We start from the raw sequence: 15,088 nt of genomic DNA on the forward strand, positions 1-15,088 counted from the left end.
GAAGAATCCAGTAGAGAGATCATGAGTCCGAAAAAAGGGCCTAGGCTTAGCCGGCCCCTGCCCCTGCCAGGGTGGCCTTGTCTTCAGGCCGTCCAGGGTTCTTTGTAGAGTGCATCTGATCAAGTAGATCCTGCGCCACCGAGAGTGCACTGTCTGGAAGACCTGCTAGACGGGCTACCTTGAGAGCGTGAGATTGCCGGTTGACACCCTTTCGCAGTTTATGCACAAAAGAAAAAGAGCCCGATGGGCTTTCTTTGATATCTGTGCAATAAGTCCCTAGGTTCTCAAAACCGGCAGACAGGTCGGCGAGAGCGTGGAAGTGAGTTGCGAATAAGGTCCGGCACTTATTCACACTGTACAAATGATGCAGACAAGCAAAGCCAACTGCAGTCCCATCTTCGGGCGTGGTGCCTCGCCCGACCTCGTCCATGATGACAAAAGATCGAGCAGTGGCCTGTTTCAAAATCGAAGCAGTCTCAAGCATTTCCACCATAAAGGTTGACTGATCCCGAAAGAGGTCATCGGCTGCACCAATACGACTGAAGATCTGATCAACCATCCCGATTTCTGCATATTCTGCGGGCACAAAAGAGCCAACTTGGGCTAGGATCGTTATCAGTGCGTTTTGTCGTAAAAATGTACTCTTTCCAGCCATGTTTGGGCCCGTGATGAGCCACACACGCTCAGAGTCACCGATGAAGCAATCGTTGCTAACAAATGGTCGACCCTGCTCCTCGAGCCCTAGTTTGACTGTAGGGTGTCTTCCACCAACAATGCGATGGGAAGTAGTTGTATTTAATATGGGCCGTACCATTTGCTGTTCCCTTGCCAACGTGGCGAATGAACATGCGACATCCAATTCGTCCATCACGGCTGCATTGCGACGGATCTTCACCAGGTTGAGAATTACTCCTCGACGAAGATCCTCGAATATCCGCTGTTCCTCAGAACGGATATGAACTCTTGCTTGATCAATTCGTGCACCCAGTTTGGACCATTCTGGTAAATAGAAAGACCGCGTACTCTTGGTTGAGGAAACATTACGCGTGACACCGAGATCTTCAAGTGCCTCTTGCGAAATCTTCGCCCCTTTGACGTGGCATATATAGCCAAGGCCAGGGGTCCATTTGAGTGTCAACCCAGACGATCCCACCTGCTCTTGTAGGCGAGTTGTGAGATTCATCTTTTCGGTTGTGAGTGCATCGATATTTTCGTGCAGCCTTTGCAAAGTGTCACTGGCGTCACGTCTCATAATCCAGGTGTCTACATCTCCTCGATCTGACTCGACCGAAACTCCCCGTCGACCAGTCGTCTTGAAGCGCACCTTTCTAGGTATAGAATCTAGGTCTTCAGGCACACCCTCGTTTAGAGCAACTTCTTGTGCAAGACCGGCAGCCTCGGCCGCATTGTTATCCTCTATACGTTGCTTTTGGAGAAGCCCTTCCTCGTCGATCGCAGCAAGAATCTTCTCTGCCAATTCTATAGGACCGTCAAGAAGCAACCTGTTGACCAAAGCGTCCATGCTTTTCAAGTAGTTCTCAGAAGTAGAAGCGAGGCGACTCTGGGAGTCTGTCAGCACTCGACGGACTTCTCGAGAAGCTTCAATGGCCCTGGACAAGCATATCAAGTCATCTGGATCACCTCTACCCAATGTGAATTTCTGTACAAGTCTTTGGGAGTCGTAGCTCCGTTTGAGAAGCGAGATGATCGTTTCTCGTATATTTTCATTTTCAATTAAGTAAGCAACAAGATCAAGGCGCTCGTTGATCATGGGCAAGGACGTTGATGGTGATGCTAGTTAATTATTGTTAGAAACCATACGTGTTTTTGACCAATGGAACTCATACTTAATCGATCCCGAAGAAGGCGCGCGCCGCTTTTCGTGGCAGTTCTGCGAACGGCATGAAACACGCTGCCTTTACCCAGACCATCTCGTGCCGTCTCCAAGATTTCAAGGCCCCTGAGACTGCTGCGATCGATTCCCATAGATTCTTCCAAATGCCGCCGACGAGGTGGTTGTAGCTTCATGTCGACACCTTGAAGTTGAATCCTTACATACTCGAGAAGACTGAATCCTGCTGCCACTTCTTCATTGGTGAACACAGACTCCGTCTCGAGTGATACTGGTGCCTCTAGCATAGGAGTCCATTCCGACATTGGCTTTGCGGTTTGAGGCGCATCGAACAACGTAAGAAGGTGATGGTCTATTCCCACAAGCATCCGAAGTTCTTGACCTAGGAGATCTTGTAGCCGCTGATCAGCTATAATTTCCCTCGCCCCGATCCGGGCGATTGCTGATGGAAGCATCTGGCTCGTAGTTACTTGGGTAAAGAAGTCTCCCGTGGACAAATCCATCCAGGCGAGCCCGACACGTTCAGTGCCCGAAAGTAGAAGATGAGCTGCGGTGGGGGCTTTATCATTGCTGTTATCTGCAATATTCGTGTCCACGTAGAGGGACAAAAGGAAGTTGTTCTGAGACGTGTCGATGAACTTTTCGTCAATCAGCGTGCCTGGCGTGATGACCCGGGTGACTTTGCGGTCGAATAGCAATCCTCCGGACTTGGATTTCTCTTCCGCTGGATTCATAAACTCTTCACTGATAGCCACATATTTATTCAGATCCTGTACAAGCACTTTCAGGAATCGGTCCAGCTGAAAGAATGGGAAACCAGCCATGGGGACCGGTCCGGCGTTGGTCTTCTTTGACGCGAGTTTGATATTGAGATGATGGGCTAATTCTTCTGCTTGTTCAAAATAAAGCTGCCTATCGTTAACACTGCCAAATATTGAAACCAACTAGCATAACTGCACTACCTACCTCGTAGAAACCTCCAACGCGAGTCAGGACGACGCAGTTCTTGAATTTCTCCATGTTGTTCCTGTGCCCCTGCACAACAGTTGGGTACCGAGGCGCATCGTCGGATCCATCATTGTAAGCTTCAAGCTTCAACGCACCCTGCGGCAGATCCTGCAGTTTTGCTTTTGTCTTGGTTCTTGCGCCTCTCGTGTGGCATATGGGCGTCTGTATATACGGAATTCGAAAAGCGGGTCGTCGCGTGCTGTCGCATATTGTTCTAATGGCGCTGTAGTGAGGGCCAGAGGCGAACGAGGTCAAGCCCGTAATGGCTAGCCTTCTCCCATAAGAAGCCCGGGCATGCATGGTACATCGCCGTTAAATCGCATCAACGAGTACAATAATATAGCTCATAACTAGTTATTTTGTCGCGAGCTCCCCTCGCCGCTTTCGCCGCCAATGAAATTTCCTGGCAGAATCGTGGGCGGCTCCACCGCCCGAGCACTTTCCAAAGTTTGCCTCGCGGACAAAGTGAACCTCCACCTTGCGCCTCCAGAGTCTGCAATTGTTCGAAGCAGCTCCTACCACGAAACCATACTGCTTGCTGCTACGGGAGCATGCAATACTGCTAAAATTTAGCATATTTTTTCACGTCGCTGTTCGATAAGTGGCAGCTCAAAAGATATTGAACGCGCCACCGGTGCGGAGCTCTCGTTGAGCCGCAAAAGAGTTTTCAGTGCTCTGCGAAACGACTTCGCCCTCGATTTTTTGCGAATCTATTTCGACATTATAGTTTTTTCAGGCTTATCGAGGGATAAGCAAGCTCGACACTGAGGAAGGGAGGATTATTTGCCATATACTTGAATACTGCAACAGTTCAGTCAAGATGTCGGACCCTAACAATGTTGCGCAGTACAAATACTCGTAAGTTATCCGAGATTAACTCTCACAACTGGCTTCTAACTATCCCTAGGGCGATGAGCAATTTGGTGCTTCAAGCCGATCGCCGATTCATAACCCGTCCTGGCGACGATGCGACAGGAGACCCAGAATCCCTCGCTGGGCGGATAAATATACGAGACATGGGATCGCGAAATGCTCGTGAAGAAGTTCCCGAGGGGAAGAAGTCTGCGACGGCGAATGTAGACATCGAAAGAGGAGCTATCGCCGAGGGTGCAGATGTCCTTGAACGCGAGCAGCGAAAGCGAAAGCGCGGAGAGCAGGACCAGCTTCGTGGAGCAGGAATTCTTTCGGCTGCTGATATGCTTATTGAAGGCCTCAGATACCGTCCTAGAACCCCTGCTACGAGAGCGACCTATGATTTGATTCTTACAATGACCGCCAATCATCTCGGTGACGTTCCCCACGAAGTAGTGCGAAGCGCAGCAGATGCCGTGTTGGAAACACTCAAAGACGAGGACATGAAGGACTTCGACAAGAAAAAAGAGGTCGACGATCTGCTAGGATCGACAATGAATCCAAAGGAGTTCAATGAAATTGTTAATTTGGGGAAGAAAATTACAGACTACGATGCCCAAGACGAAGACGAAGATATGGAAGATGGTGCTGCTGGGGGAGATGAAGCCGAACTTGATGAAAGACAGGGTGTCGCCGTGGTCTTCGATGAATCCGACGAAGAAGAGGGAGGGCTCCGAAAGATGGACGAAGTACGTGATGATGATGAATCAGACGAGGAAGCTTCGGACGTTGGAGATCGAGCAGGCGAGGAAGACATCGCCGCTGAACGAACCGGACTTGATGAAGATGAAGACATGATTTTGGATGGTGGCGGCCTTACAGACGCCAAAGCCGCCACCGCATCAAAGAATTTTGTACCGGTTCGTGAAATCGATGCGTACTGGTTGCAGCGACAGATTCGCGCAATCTACCAAGATGAGCATCAAACAACGGAAACCGCCCAGACCGCTCTGGATATTCTCGGTGGCCAAACGCCAGATGGTGGCGAACGCCAGATTCGAGACATCGAAAATGATTTGATGGAGCTATTCGACTACGATCACCCAGATCTGGTTACTACTCTCGTGAAAAACAGAGATAGAATTGTTTGGGCCACGAAGTGGAGACGGGTTGCTGAAGACAATGACGCTCGTCTTCTCGTTGAAAGCGAGATGGTGGAGGCTGGGCATCGTGATATCTTGGACCAGATTCTCGGACGAGCTGGTGCTGGAGACGAAACACAACGACCTGGTAAAAAAATAAAGATGGACCTTATGGACCTCGACCTTCCTGCTGGTCCTGATGGCACTCAGCAGCAAGAAGCCAAGGCCCCGTCCGGTGGTCTGATGCCAACTCGTTTAGTGAACCTTGAATCTTTGAAATTCGACCAAGGAAATCATTTGATGACCAACCCCAACGTGAAGCTGCCTCAAGGATCGACGAAAAGGACTTTCAAGGGATATGAGGAAATTCATGTCCCGCCTCCCAAAGCAAAGCGTGATCCTGGGGAAAGGAACCTTCCTACCACCGAGCTTCCGGATTGGGCCCAAGTCGGTTTCGGTTCTTCTAAGGAACTTAACCGGGTCCAGACAAAGTGTTACCCTGCTGCCTTTCACGATGATGGCAATATGCTCATCTGTGCCCCTACCGGCTCCGGAAAGACCAACGTTGCCATGCTCACGATACTTCGTGAGATTGGGAAGAACCGGAACTCGGAAACTGGAGAAATCATGCTCGATGACTTTAAAATTGTGTATATTGCTCCACTGAAGGCCTTGGTCCAAGAACAGGTCGGTAACTTTGGCAAGCGACTGGAGCCCTATGGAATCCGTGTATCGGAGTTGACAGGTGATCGCCAACTTACGAAACAGCAAATTGCGGATACCCAAGTTATCGTCACCACGCCGGAAAAATGGGACATCATTACCCGAAAAGCAACAGATTCAAGTTATACGAAACTCGTCCGTCTTCTTATTATTGATGAAATCCATCTTTTGCACGACGACCGTGGCCCAGTTTTAGAAGCTGTTGTTAGCCGAACCCTTCGCCAGAGCGAAACCACCGAAGAACCAACTAGAATTGTTGGCCTTTCCGCCACCCTTCCAAATTACAAAGACGTTGCCAGTTTCCTACGAGTTGATGCAACAAAGTCTCTATTCCATTTTGATGGGACATATCGCCCGTGCCCATTGAGACAAGAGTTCATCGGTGTTACCGACAAGAAGGCCATCAAACAGTTGAAAACAATGAACGATGTCTGCTACAACAAAGTATTGGAGAATTGTGCCAAAGGTCATCAAATGCTCATCTTTGTCCACTCCCGAAAAGAGACAGCCAAGACGGCTCGCTACATCAGAGACAAGGCTATTGAGATGGAGACCATTGGTCAAGTACTGCGGAGTGATGCAGCAAGCAGGGCTATCTTGGCCGAGGAAGCTGAGAATGTTGACGATGCTGCTCTCAAGGACATACTTCCATATGGATTTGGAATTCACCATGCTGGTCTCTCTTTGGCAGACAGAGACTCAGTGGCCAGTCTTTTCAGTGACGGCAGCATCCAAGTTCTTGTCTGTACAGCAACGTTGGCATGGGGTGTCAATTTGCCCGCTCATACAGTTCTGATCAAGGGAACCCAAGTCTACTCGCCAGAGCATGGATCCTTTGTCCAGCTTAGCCCCCAAGACACTTTGCAGATGCTTGGTAGGGCAGGTCGTCCTCAGTACGATACAGAAGGCCTGGGAACAATTATAACCACACAGAATGAGATGCAGTTTTTCCTTTCACTTCTGAATCAGCAGCTCCCGATTGAAAGTCAACTGATTAGCAAACTCGCCGACAATTTGAATGCCGAAATTGTGCTTGGAAATGTTCGCAACCGCAACCAAGGAATGGAATGGCTTGGCTACACTTATCTTTATATTCGAATGCTCCGATCGCCTGGGTTATACAGCGTTGGTGCTGATTACGCAAACGATGATACTCTGGAGCAGAAGCGTGTGGATCTGATTCACTCTGCCGCTACCCTACTTGAGAAAGCTGGCCTAGTCAAGTATGACAAGAAGACCGGTAAACTTCAGTCCACGGAGCTTGGACGGGTTGCTTCTCATTACTACATCAGCCACACCTCTATGCAAATATATAACCACCACCTTCAGCCAGCAATCGGCACTGTTGAATTGTTCAGAATATTTTCTCTCAGTGAGGAATTCAAGTATATTCCAGTTCGACAGGATGAGAAGTTGGAACTCGCCAAGTTATTGGGACGTGTACCTGTGCCGGTCAAAGAAGGAATCGAGGAACCGCATGCCAAGATCAACGTTCTTCTCCAAGCATACATTTCTCGACTGAAGCTGGAAGGTCTCGCTTTGATGGCAGATATGGTCTACGTTACTCAATCTGCCGGTCGACTTCTTCGAGCCATCTTTGAAATCAGTTTAAAGAAGGGCTGGTCGTCAGTTGCCAAAACCGCCCTGAACCTATGCAAGATGGCAGAGAAACGGATGTGGCCAACAATGACCCCGTTGCGTCAATTCCCATCATGTCCACGCGATATAATGCAGAAGGCAGAGAGAATCGATGTGCCTTGGCCGAGCTATTTCGATCTTGATCCTCCACGCATGGGCGAACTTCTTGGAATGCCAAAAGCTGGCCGCATTGTGTGTGATCTCGTCTCTAAGTTCCCACGCCTCGAGGTGCAAGCTCAAGTTCAGCCAATGACTAGGTCATTACTACGCGTTGAACTCACCATCACACCTAACTTTGTTTGGGATGATTCTGTACACGGCGCCGCTGAAAGCTTCTGGGTCATTGTTGAAGATTGTGACGGAGAGGAAATCCTGTTCCATGACCAATTCATTTTGCGTCGGGAGTATACACAGGGTGAAGTGACTGATCATATCATGGAATTCACTGTCCCCATATCTGACCCCATACCTCCTCACTACTTCCTCCATATCACTTCCGATCGATGGATGCATTCCGAAACCAAGGTTGCAGTATCTTTCCAGAAGTTGATCCTTCCTGAGCGCTTCCCTCCTCACACGCCCCTTCTTGACATCCAGCGCGTCCCTATTCAAGCCTTGAAACGCGAAGAATTCAAGAATCTCTATCCAAACTGGCAATCATTTAACCGAATTCAAAGTCAAGCTTTCAAGACTCTGTTTGAATCTGATGAGGCGGTCTTTCTCGCTGCCCCTGTGGGTAGCGGTAAGACCGTTTGTGCGGAGTTGGCCCTTCTGCGTCACTGGGCGCAGGGCAAAGCTGGCCGTGCAGTTTACATAGCTCCATTCCAGGAACTCATTGACCAACGATACAACGATTGGCAAAAGCGACTTAGCCCGGTTGCTGGTGGTAAAACCATCGTCAAGCTCACCGGAGAGACTACAGCCGACCTGAAATTACTAGATTCTGCAGACTTGGTTCTTGCCACCCCTGTGCAATGGGATGTCTTGTCTCGCCAGTGGCAAAGGAGGAAGAACGTTCAGAGCGTGAGCCTCTTCATTGCCGATGAGCTCCATTTGGTTGGTGGATACCTGGGTTATACATATGAAATAGTTGTTAGCAGGATGCAGTTCATCAAATTGCAGACTGAGAGTGATATGAGGTTGATTGGCTTGAGTGTGCCATTGTCGAACGGTAAGCACAACCCTCATCCACAGCGATCCAAATAACTTTTGCTTTCTTTTCCTTGTTTACCAATGCTAACGATTCCTTTGCAGCTCGGGACATCGGTGAATGGATCGGAGCAAATCGCCATTTCATTTACAACTTCAGCCCAAGTGCCAGACCCGTTCCACTGGAATTGCATATCCAGTCCTTCACAATACCGCACTTTCCTTCTCTTATGATGGCTATGGCCAAACCCGTATATCACGCTATAGCCAATCAGCTTTCATCCGACAAGCCGGCTCTTGTGTTTGTTCCCAGTCGAAAACAAGTTCGCTCGACAGCTATCGATATTTTGGCTGCTTGCGTCGCCGACGACAACGAAGATCGTTTTCTGCATGCCGACGTCAATGAGATTTCCCCGCTGCTGGAGAGGCTGCACGAAAGAACACTGGCCGAGTCTGTTTCACATGGTGTTGGTTACTACCATGAAGCCCTGAGCAATAACGACAAACGCATTGTATCGCACCTGTTCAACATCGGGGCCATCCAAGTGATGCTAGCTTCTCGAGATGTTTGCTGGGAGATTGACTTCACCGCTCACTTGGTCATCGTGATGGGCACGCAATTCTTTGAAGGCAGGGAGCACCGCTACATAGACTACCCAATCAGTGAAATTCTTCAAATGTTTGGAAAAGCGTCTCGCCCTGGGGTGGACAAAGTTGGACGTGGGTTGCTAATGGTATCAGAGACTAAGCGGCCGTATTACAAGAGATTCTTGGCAGAGGCCTTGCCTCTTGAGTCAGGGCTCGCTCAGGCTCTCCACGATGCCTTTGTGACTGAGGTCAGTACCAAGACTGTTGGCTCTACTCAAGATGCAGTGGACTGGATGACATACACCTACTTTTACCGACGCCTTCTTGCAAATCCAAGTTTCTACGGGTTAACAGATGTTAGCCATGAGGGTCTGAGCACATTCTTATCAGAACTCGTGGAAAACACGTTGAAAGAACTCTCGGAGGCCAAGATCATTGAATTGGATGAGGAGGACGACACTGTCTCGCCGCTAAATGCTGCCATGATCTCGGCATACTACAACATATCTTTTATTACTATGCAGACCTTCCTCTTGTCTCTCTCTGCTCGCACAAGGCTCAAGGGCATCCTGGAAATCGTCACGTCTGCCACAGAATTCGAGTCGATCCAAATGCGCCGACATGAAGACCACATCTTGAGAAGGGTTTACGAGCGAGTTCCTGTAAAGATGTCTGAACCAGCCTACGACTCACCTCACTTCAAGGCCTTCGTGCTTCTCCAAGCTCATTTCTCACGACTACAGCTGCCAATTGATCTGGCCAAAGACCAAGAAGTCATTGTTAGCAAGGTGCTGAATCTGCTGAGTGCATGCGTTGATGTCCTATCTTCGGAAGGCCACATCAACGCAATGAACGCCATGGAAATGTCACAAATGGTTGTTCAATCTATGTGGGATCGGGATAGTCCCCTCAAGCAAATCCCTCACTTTACGCCCGAAGTTGTCAAGGTGGCCAATGATTTCAAGTATGTACCTCAAGCCGAATTTTTGTCTGGCCATAAAGCTAAATTTTTTAACTCTAGGATCAACGATGTCTTTGAATTTATGGAGGCAATGGATCCTTCTGAAAACAAAGACTACGGCACCCTTATTAAGCGCCTTGGTTTCGATAACAAGCAGCTTGCCCAAGCTGCAGCTTTCACCAACGACAAGTATCCGAATGTTGAACTGGACTTCCAAGTTGAGGACCCCGAGGGTATAACTGCAGGTGATCCGGCATATCTCAAGATCAAGATTGAGCGTGATGTTGAGGACGAAGATCCTGACACAACGGTTCATGCGCCATTTTACCCTGCCAAGAAGATGGAGAACTGGTGGCTGGTGGTTGGTGAAGAGAAGACAAGGAGCCTCCTCGCCATCAAGCGAGTCACCTTTGGCCGTCAGTTGCAGACACGGCTGGAGTATATTGTACCGACGCCTGGCGAGCACGAGTTAACACTCTACCTGATGAGTGACAGCTATGTTGGCGTCGATCAGGACCCGACATTTACCATCACCGCAGCGGAGGGAATGGACGAAGACGAAAGTGAGGAGGAAGAGGAAGAGTGAGCATGATGTTTAGCTGATGACAAAGAAAATTATGTTTGTACCACTTGAGTGATTTTTTTATATTGAGTTGTTTTGGATGTTTTCTATTGTGTGATACAGGTCGGATAAATCAAAATACCTAATTATGTTCCAAATATCTTTTTTGAAATTCCATTGCCAAGAATAGATTCGCAACAGCCCCAGGTCCGGCCTTAACCGCAAGGCTCACGACCCACCGAGACCTGCCCTATCACTTGCTACGGGCGTCTCCACAGCTACAGAGCCCCGCCTCGACATGTCGCATTCCCCCTCATCTTCCACTGTGAGATGAGAGTGTGCTCCTTAATTAAACCATATTATCACACCAAATAAGCATTACACAGTACACAGACGGCAATATCCAGGTCTGAATTGCCACCGCGAGAGCTAGATCGTGTCGCTCCACTTGCCAAGAACATCGAAGAATCGCCGCCATGACTATCAGAGCGGCCAAGTTCACCCCCGAGTAAGTCTCTCACGAAATGCGCGACTCAGGACTTTGCCAGTGACTGATTATTATCAAAGGGTGTTGCTTTCTGCGCCACGACGATCCCCCGCCGTTCCTAACTCGTCTGGTACGTTGGCCGTGTACACCCAGACGACCTATTCCTTCTCCACGCATAGCAAAACAAACGAGATTCGCGTCGTCGACCTCGAGTCTGGCAACAGTTCAGTCGTCACCAGCGATGCTGGTGCTAGTAACCCTCAATGGCTGGACGACGGAGACTTTCTTATTTGGTTAAAGGAGAAAGACAATGGAAATACCGGCTTTATCATTGGAGATGCGCGAGACCCTGGACGCTCCTACACTGCGGGAACCGTGCCAGGACCAGTTTCCGACTTGAAGCTGACCACGATTGAGCCGGGAAAGACTGGCTTTGTTGTCTCGGGCAAAGCCAACCCTGACGGCACGCTGTACAACCCGAAAGATGCAAAGAAGCCTCTGAGCAGCGGCAAGTACTACTCTTCGATTTGGGTTCGCCACTGGGATTCGTATGTTGAGCAGCAGCGAAACTCTCTGTGGTACGGATTGCTGCAAAGCCCGGAATCGACAGCATCTGACAAGGTTAAGAAATATGCCTCTTCGGGCTTGACGAACCTGCTCGCTGTCTCTGGACTCGACGGTGTCGAAGCACCTATACCACCGTTTGGTGGCACGGATGGCTTTGATGTCAGCCCAAATGCTGTCGTTTTCATTGCCAAGGATCCAGAGGTCAACCCAGCCACGCACACGGCATGTGTGTGTTATTACTGCCCGATGCCGTCATGGACCGATCTGAGTACGCGAGAGGCCAAGATCTGTCAAATGAAAGGACTCGAGGGAGCTATGTCCTCGCCGGTACTGTCAAAAGATGGCAGTGCGATTTCATTCTTGGTCCAGAAGAAGGACGGCCACGAAGCCGACAAGAATCGTATCATCTTTGTACCCAACCCTTGGAGTGGTCAGCTTTTGGAGGTGTTTGAATCCAAGGATGGAAAGGGAGACTGGAATCTGAGTCCGAGCTCGATCACATGGGCGCAAGACAACAAGTCGCTACTAGTCACAGTGGAAGAGAATGGCAGAGTAGTGTTGTACCAACTCCCCATTGACAACATTCTGAATGCGAAGCCGGACGATCTGAAAAAGCTGGCCAGTACCGGCTCTGTCACGGGAGTTGCTCCTCTAACGGCAGACTCTAACCTTCTTCTTGTCACCAGCAGCAACTTGGTGGAGCCGAGTGTGTACACAATAATTGACCCTGAGAGGGCGGAGGAAGCGAAAGTTGTCTCTTCGATCAGTCGTGGCGGTTCTTCGCTTGGTCTGTCGCGTTCTCAAGTAGATGAAATCTGGTACAAGGGAGAAAACTCACAACCCATCCACGCCTTTGTTGTGAAGCCGTCAAACTTCAACCCAGACGAGAAATATCCCCTTGCGTTCCTGGTGCATGGAGGACCTGAGGCTGCATGGAACGATCAATGGAGCACTCGTTGGAATCCCGCCGTGTTTGCCGAACAGGGTTACGTCGTCGTGACGCCAAACCCTACCGGCAGCACCGGGTATGGCCAGGAGTTTACCGATGCGATCCAAGGAAACTGGGGAGGACTACCATATCTCGACCTGGAGAGGGGATTTGATTACATCAAGAAGAATTTGAAATACGTTGATACCGATCGGGCCGTCGGTTTGGGAGCATCGTACGGAGGTTATATGATGAACTGGATCCAAGGCCATCCTCTCGGCCGCAAATTCAAGGCTCTCGTCACTCACGATGGTGTCTTTAGCATGGTTTCCCAGCTCGCCAGTGAAGAACAGTACTTTCCCCTTGCTGACCTTAAGGGCCCGTTGTGGAAAGTCCCTGATGAGTGGCAAAAATGGGACCCCTCTCGGTTCACAGCGAACTGGGAAACGCCACACCTGATCATACATAACGAGCTGGATTATCGGCTGACCATGGCAGAAGGATTAGCCGCTTTTAATGTCTTGCAGATGAAGGGTATCGACAGTGGGTTTTTGACATTCCCGGATGAGAATCACTGGGTGCTGCAGCCCGAGAACTCTTTGGTGTGGCACTATGCTGTTATTAACTGGATAAACAAATACGCTGGGTTACCTCAACTGTCTACGACCCATCACGAGGCTATTTTTGGCCCGTTATCGACAGATACAGCCGGGAAGAAAGTTACAACTGTGCCTTTGAGGTAGATCACCAAAGACGATACTATTGCGTTGTCCCGAAGACAACGAGACAATAAAGAGCGATACAACGCTTTTGTGAGTTGTAAGTGTACTTATTGGGGTCTACAGTACACTCTTTTTATGATATTTATATATTTTCTTTCTCGCCATTTCGGTTCTTTTGATGGTCATTATTTAAAAGCCGTTTTTCCCTTCATTCGGAATGAATGTAGATTGTGTGTTTCACACATACAATGGCTTCACATACAAGTTTCTTTGCTCATTGTTTTATCTCATTTCCGAAACATCAGATGACAATGACTGTTCTCCTTAGTTTGTTCCAGCCTTTGAGCGGGGCTAGCATGACTGTAACGACTTATGACTACTTAAGCCCCAGCAGATGAACTTGGTTTGGTTGGAGTCATCGCCTTCAACAGTTCCACACTCTCTTACATTTATCTTAATATATATACATATACATACTCTCTTTTGATCAATCTGCTGGGTCGGAAGTTTTATTACGAATATTTGAACCCTTATACGAATCGGACATAATTACAGCTACATAATTGACGACTTCAAAGCGAACTGCTGCGATATATACTTTTACCCTCTATATATATTTTGGAAAGATTAATACTTACGAAAATTTGGAAGAAAAAAAAACAATGTCTGACAACCGCGAAAAGCTTTTCTCTCAAGAGAACAATGAACGCCGAGACTCATTCACTAGTCTATTCCACACTGATGACACACCGCTGCCTGAAGGGCTTGAGAACCTCGCAGAACTCGCAGAACTCGCACCGCAAATCCACCGGGGAAAAGGCGTCAGTCCTCAATTTAAGCCGACGATAGAGCACTTTTCGAAGAAACTTGCCGTGCTAGTCTCGGTGACCAGCGGCGAGGCACACCCTGACGCTCCTCAGTCCATCCTCGCATTCCATTTGCTCACGAATCAGCAGCTTGATGATATTGCTCGCCACTACCATCAAGTCTGGCCTCCGATGCCCGAGAGCTTTGAGTACCCCAAAATGATCCCTGCCTGGATTGGCACCGAGTCCGAAGACACGACTGACATTGCGACAAAGCGTCGTCGGATTGGTCGTTTTATCGGGATGCGTGGCTGTGAAAGTCCTGTTGAGTCTTCTTTTGGTTTGTCTGTTCATGCTACAGAAGATTCAGGAACACTAGATGCTGACCAAGATGAGTGCCCTGGACTCGCGCAGAGATTGGAGCGTGAGTGGCAGGAGGCCATGTTGCGAGCTCGCATGGAGGGCTCTTCGGACCTGATTCTGCCACCAAAAGGTCGTTTTTGATTGAACCTTTCCCTCCCCTTTTTTTTTTTTTTGGTTTCTAAAAAAAATCATATGGATTGCTGGGGAGAGCGATTCCATTTCATGTATGCTATTTTGTTATCCCGCTGGTTGGGCTTTGGGTAGCAGTTTCAACATTTGAAGCTGTCATGCATTATTGGTGTTTGGGATTGCCTTTTAAATAGCATTGATGTAGCCTCTGCATCACAATATGAGCGTTTAATTATTAAAATTTGGTATTATCCACTGTGTACGAAGATCGTTATAGTTGCCGAGGGAAGCCGAAGCTCGGAGCTTGGTGAGTTTTATCTTATCAAGATCTTACCACTAGTCCCAAAGCGCTCACCCTTAGTGGTAACGTATTACAAGACGGTTTTTTATGAATGATGGCTTTTCCTTGCGACTTGTCCCATAATAGTAATTTATGCTGTCAATGTATCACTCAATACAAAGCTAGCCTTAAAGCGTGTTAATCCTTAAAATTTTACATTAGCATTCACCGATGTTGAGGAATCACGTAATGACTGCATGGCTCCGTTATTCTCTTCTTTTCATACTTCTCAACCTTCAGGCTTTAGGTGCTTGATTCTCGTGCCATCTGC

The 15,088-nt window shown here is 48.7% G+C and overlaps 4 protein-coding genes across 4 annotated transcripts; 3 read left to right on the plus strand and 1 right to left on the minus strand.

The window, feature by feature from the left end:
* Positions 1-46: 46 nt before the first annotated feature.
* TRUGW13939_01215 (uncharacterized protein) lies at positions 47-3,068 on the minus strand (the record flags this gene model as incomplete). Its single annotated transcript, XM_035484417.1, has 4 exons — positions 47-1,794; positions 1,848-2,760; positions 2,819-2,968; positions 3,033-3,068. The coding sequence occupies 4 exons, from the start codon at positions 3,066-3,068 to the stop codon at positions 47-49; spliced, it is 2,847 nt and encodes a 948-aa protein (XP_035340310.1).
* Positions 3,069-3,680: 612 nt separating this feature from the next.
* Positions 3,681-10,499, plus strand: TRUGW13939_01216 (uncharacterized protein; the record flags this gene model as incomplete). Its single annotated transcript, XM_035484418.1, has 4 exons — positions 3,681-3,718; positions 3,768-8,386; positions 8,470-9,916; positions 9,974-10,499. 4 exons carry the CDS (start codon positions 3,681-3,683, stop codon positions 10,497-10,499), a joined length of 6,630 nt encoding a protein of 2,209 aa, XP_035340311.1.
* A 452-nt stretch (positions 10,500-10,951) lies between these two features.
* TRUGW13939_01217 (uncharacterized protein) lies at positions 10,952-13,200 on the plus strand (the record flags this gene model as incomplete). The annotated part of the gene is made up of 2 exons (XM_035484419.1): positions 10,952-10,983; positions 11,043-13,200. 2 exons carry the CDS (start codon positions 10,952-10,954, stop codon positions 13,198-13,200), a joined length of 2,190 nt encoding a protein of 729 aa, XP_035340312.1.
* Positions 13,201-13,841: 641 nt separating this feature from the next.
* Positions 13,842-14,489, plus strand: TRUGW13939_01218 (uncharacterized protein; the record flags this gene model as incomplete). Its single annotated transcript, XM_035484420.1, has 1 exon — positions 13,842-14,489. One exon carries the CDS (start codon positions 13,842-13,844, stop codon positions 14,487-14,489), a length of 648 nt encoding a protein of 215 aa, XP_035340313.1.
* Between the last annotated feature and the right edge of the window lie 599 nt (positions 14,490-15,088).

This window comes from Talaromyces rugulosus, chromosome I (assembly GCF_013368755.1).
Source record: "Talaromyces rugulosus chromosome I, complete sequence".
NCBI classification, from domain to species: domain Eukaryota; kingdom Fungi; phylum Ascomycota; class Eurotiomycetes; order Eurotiales; family Trichocomaceae; genus Talaromyces; species Talaromyces rugulosus.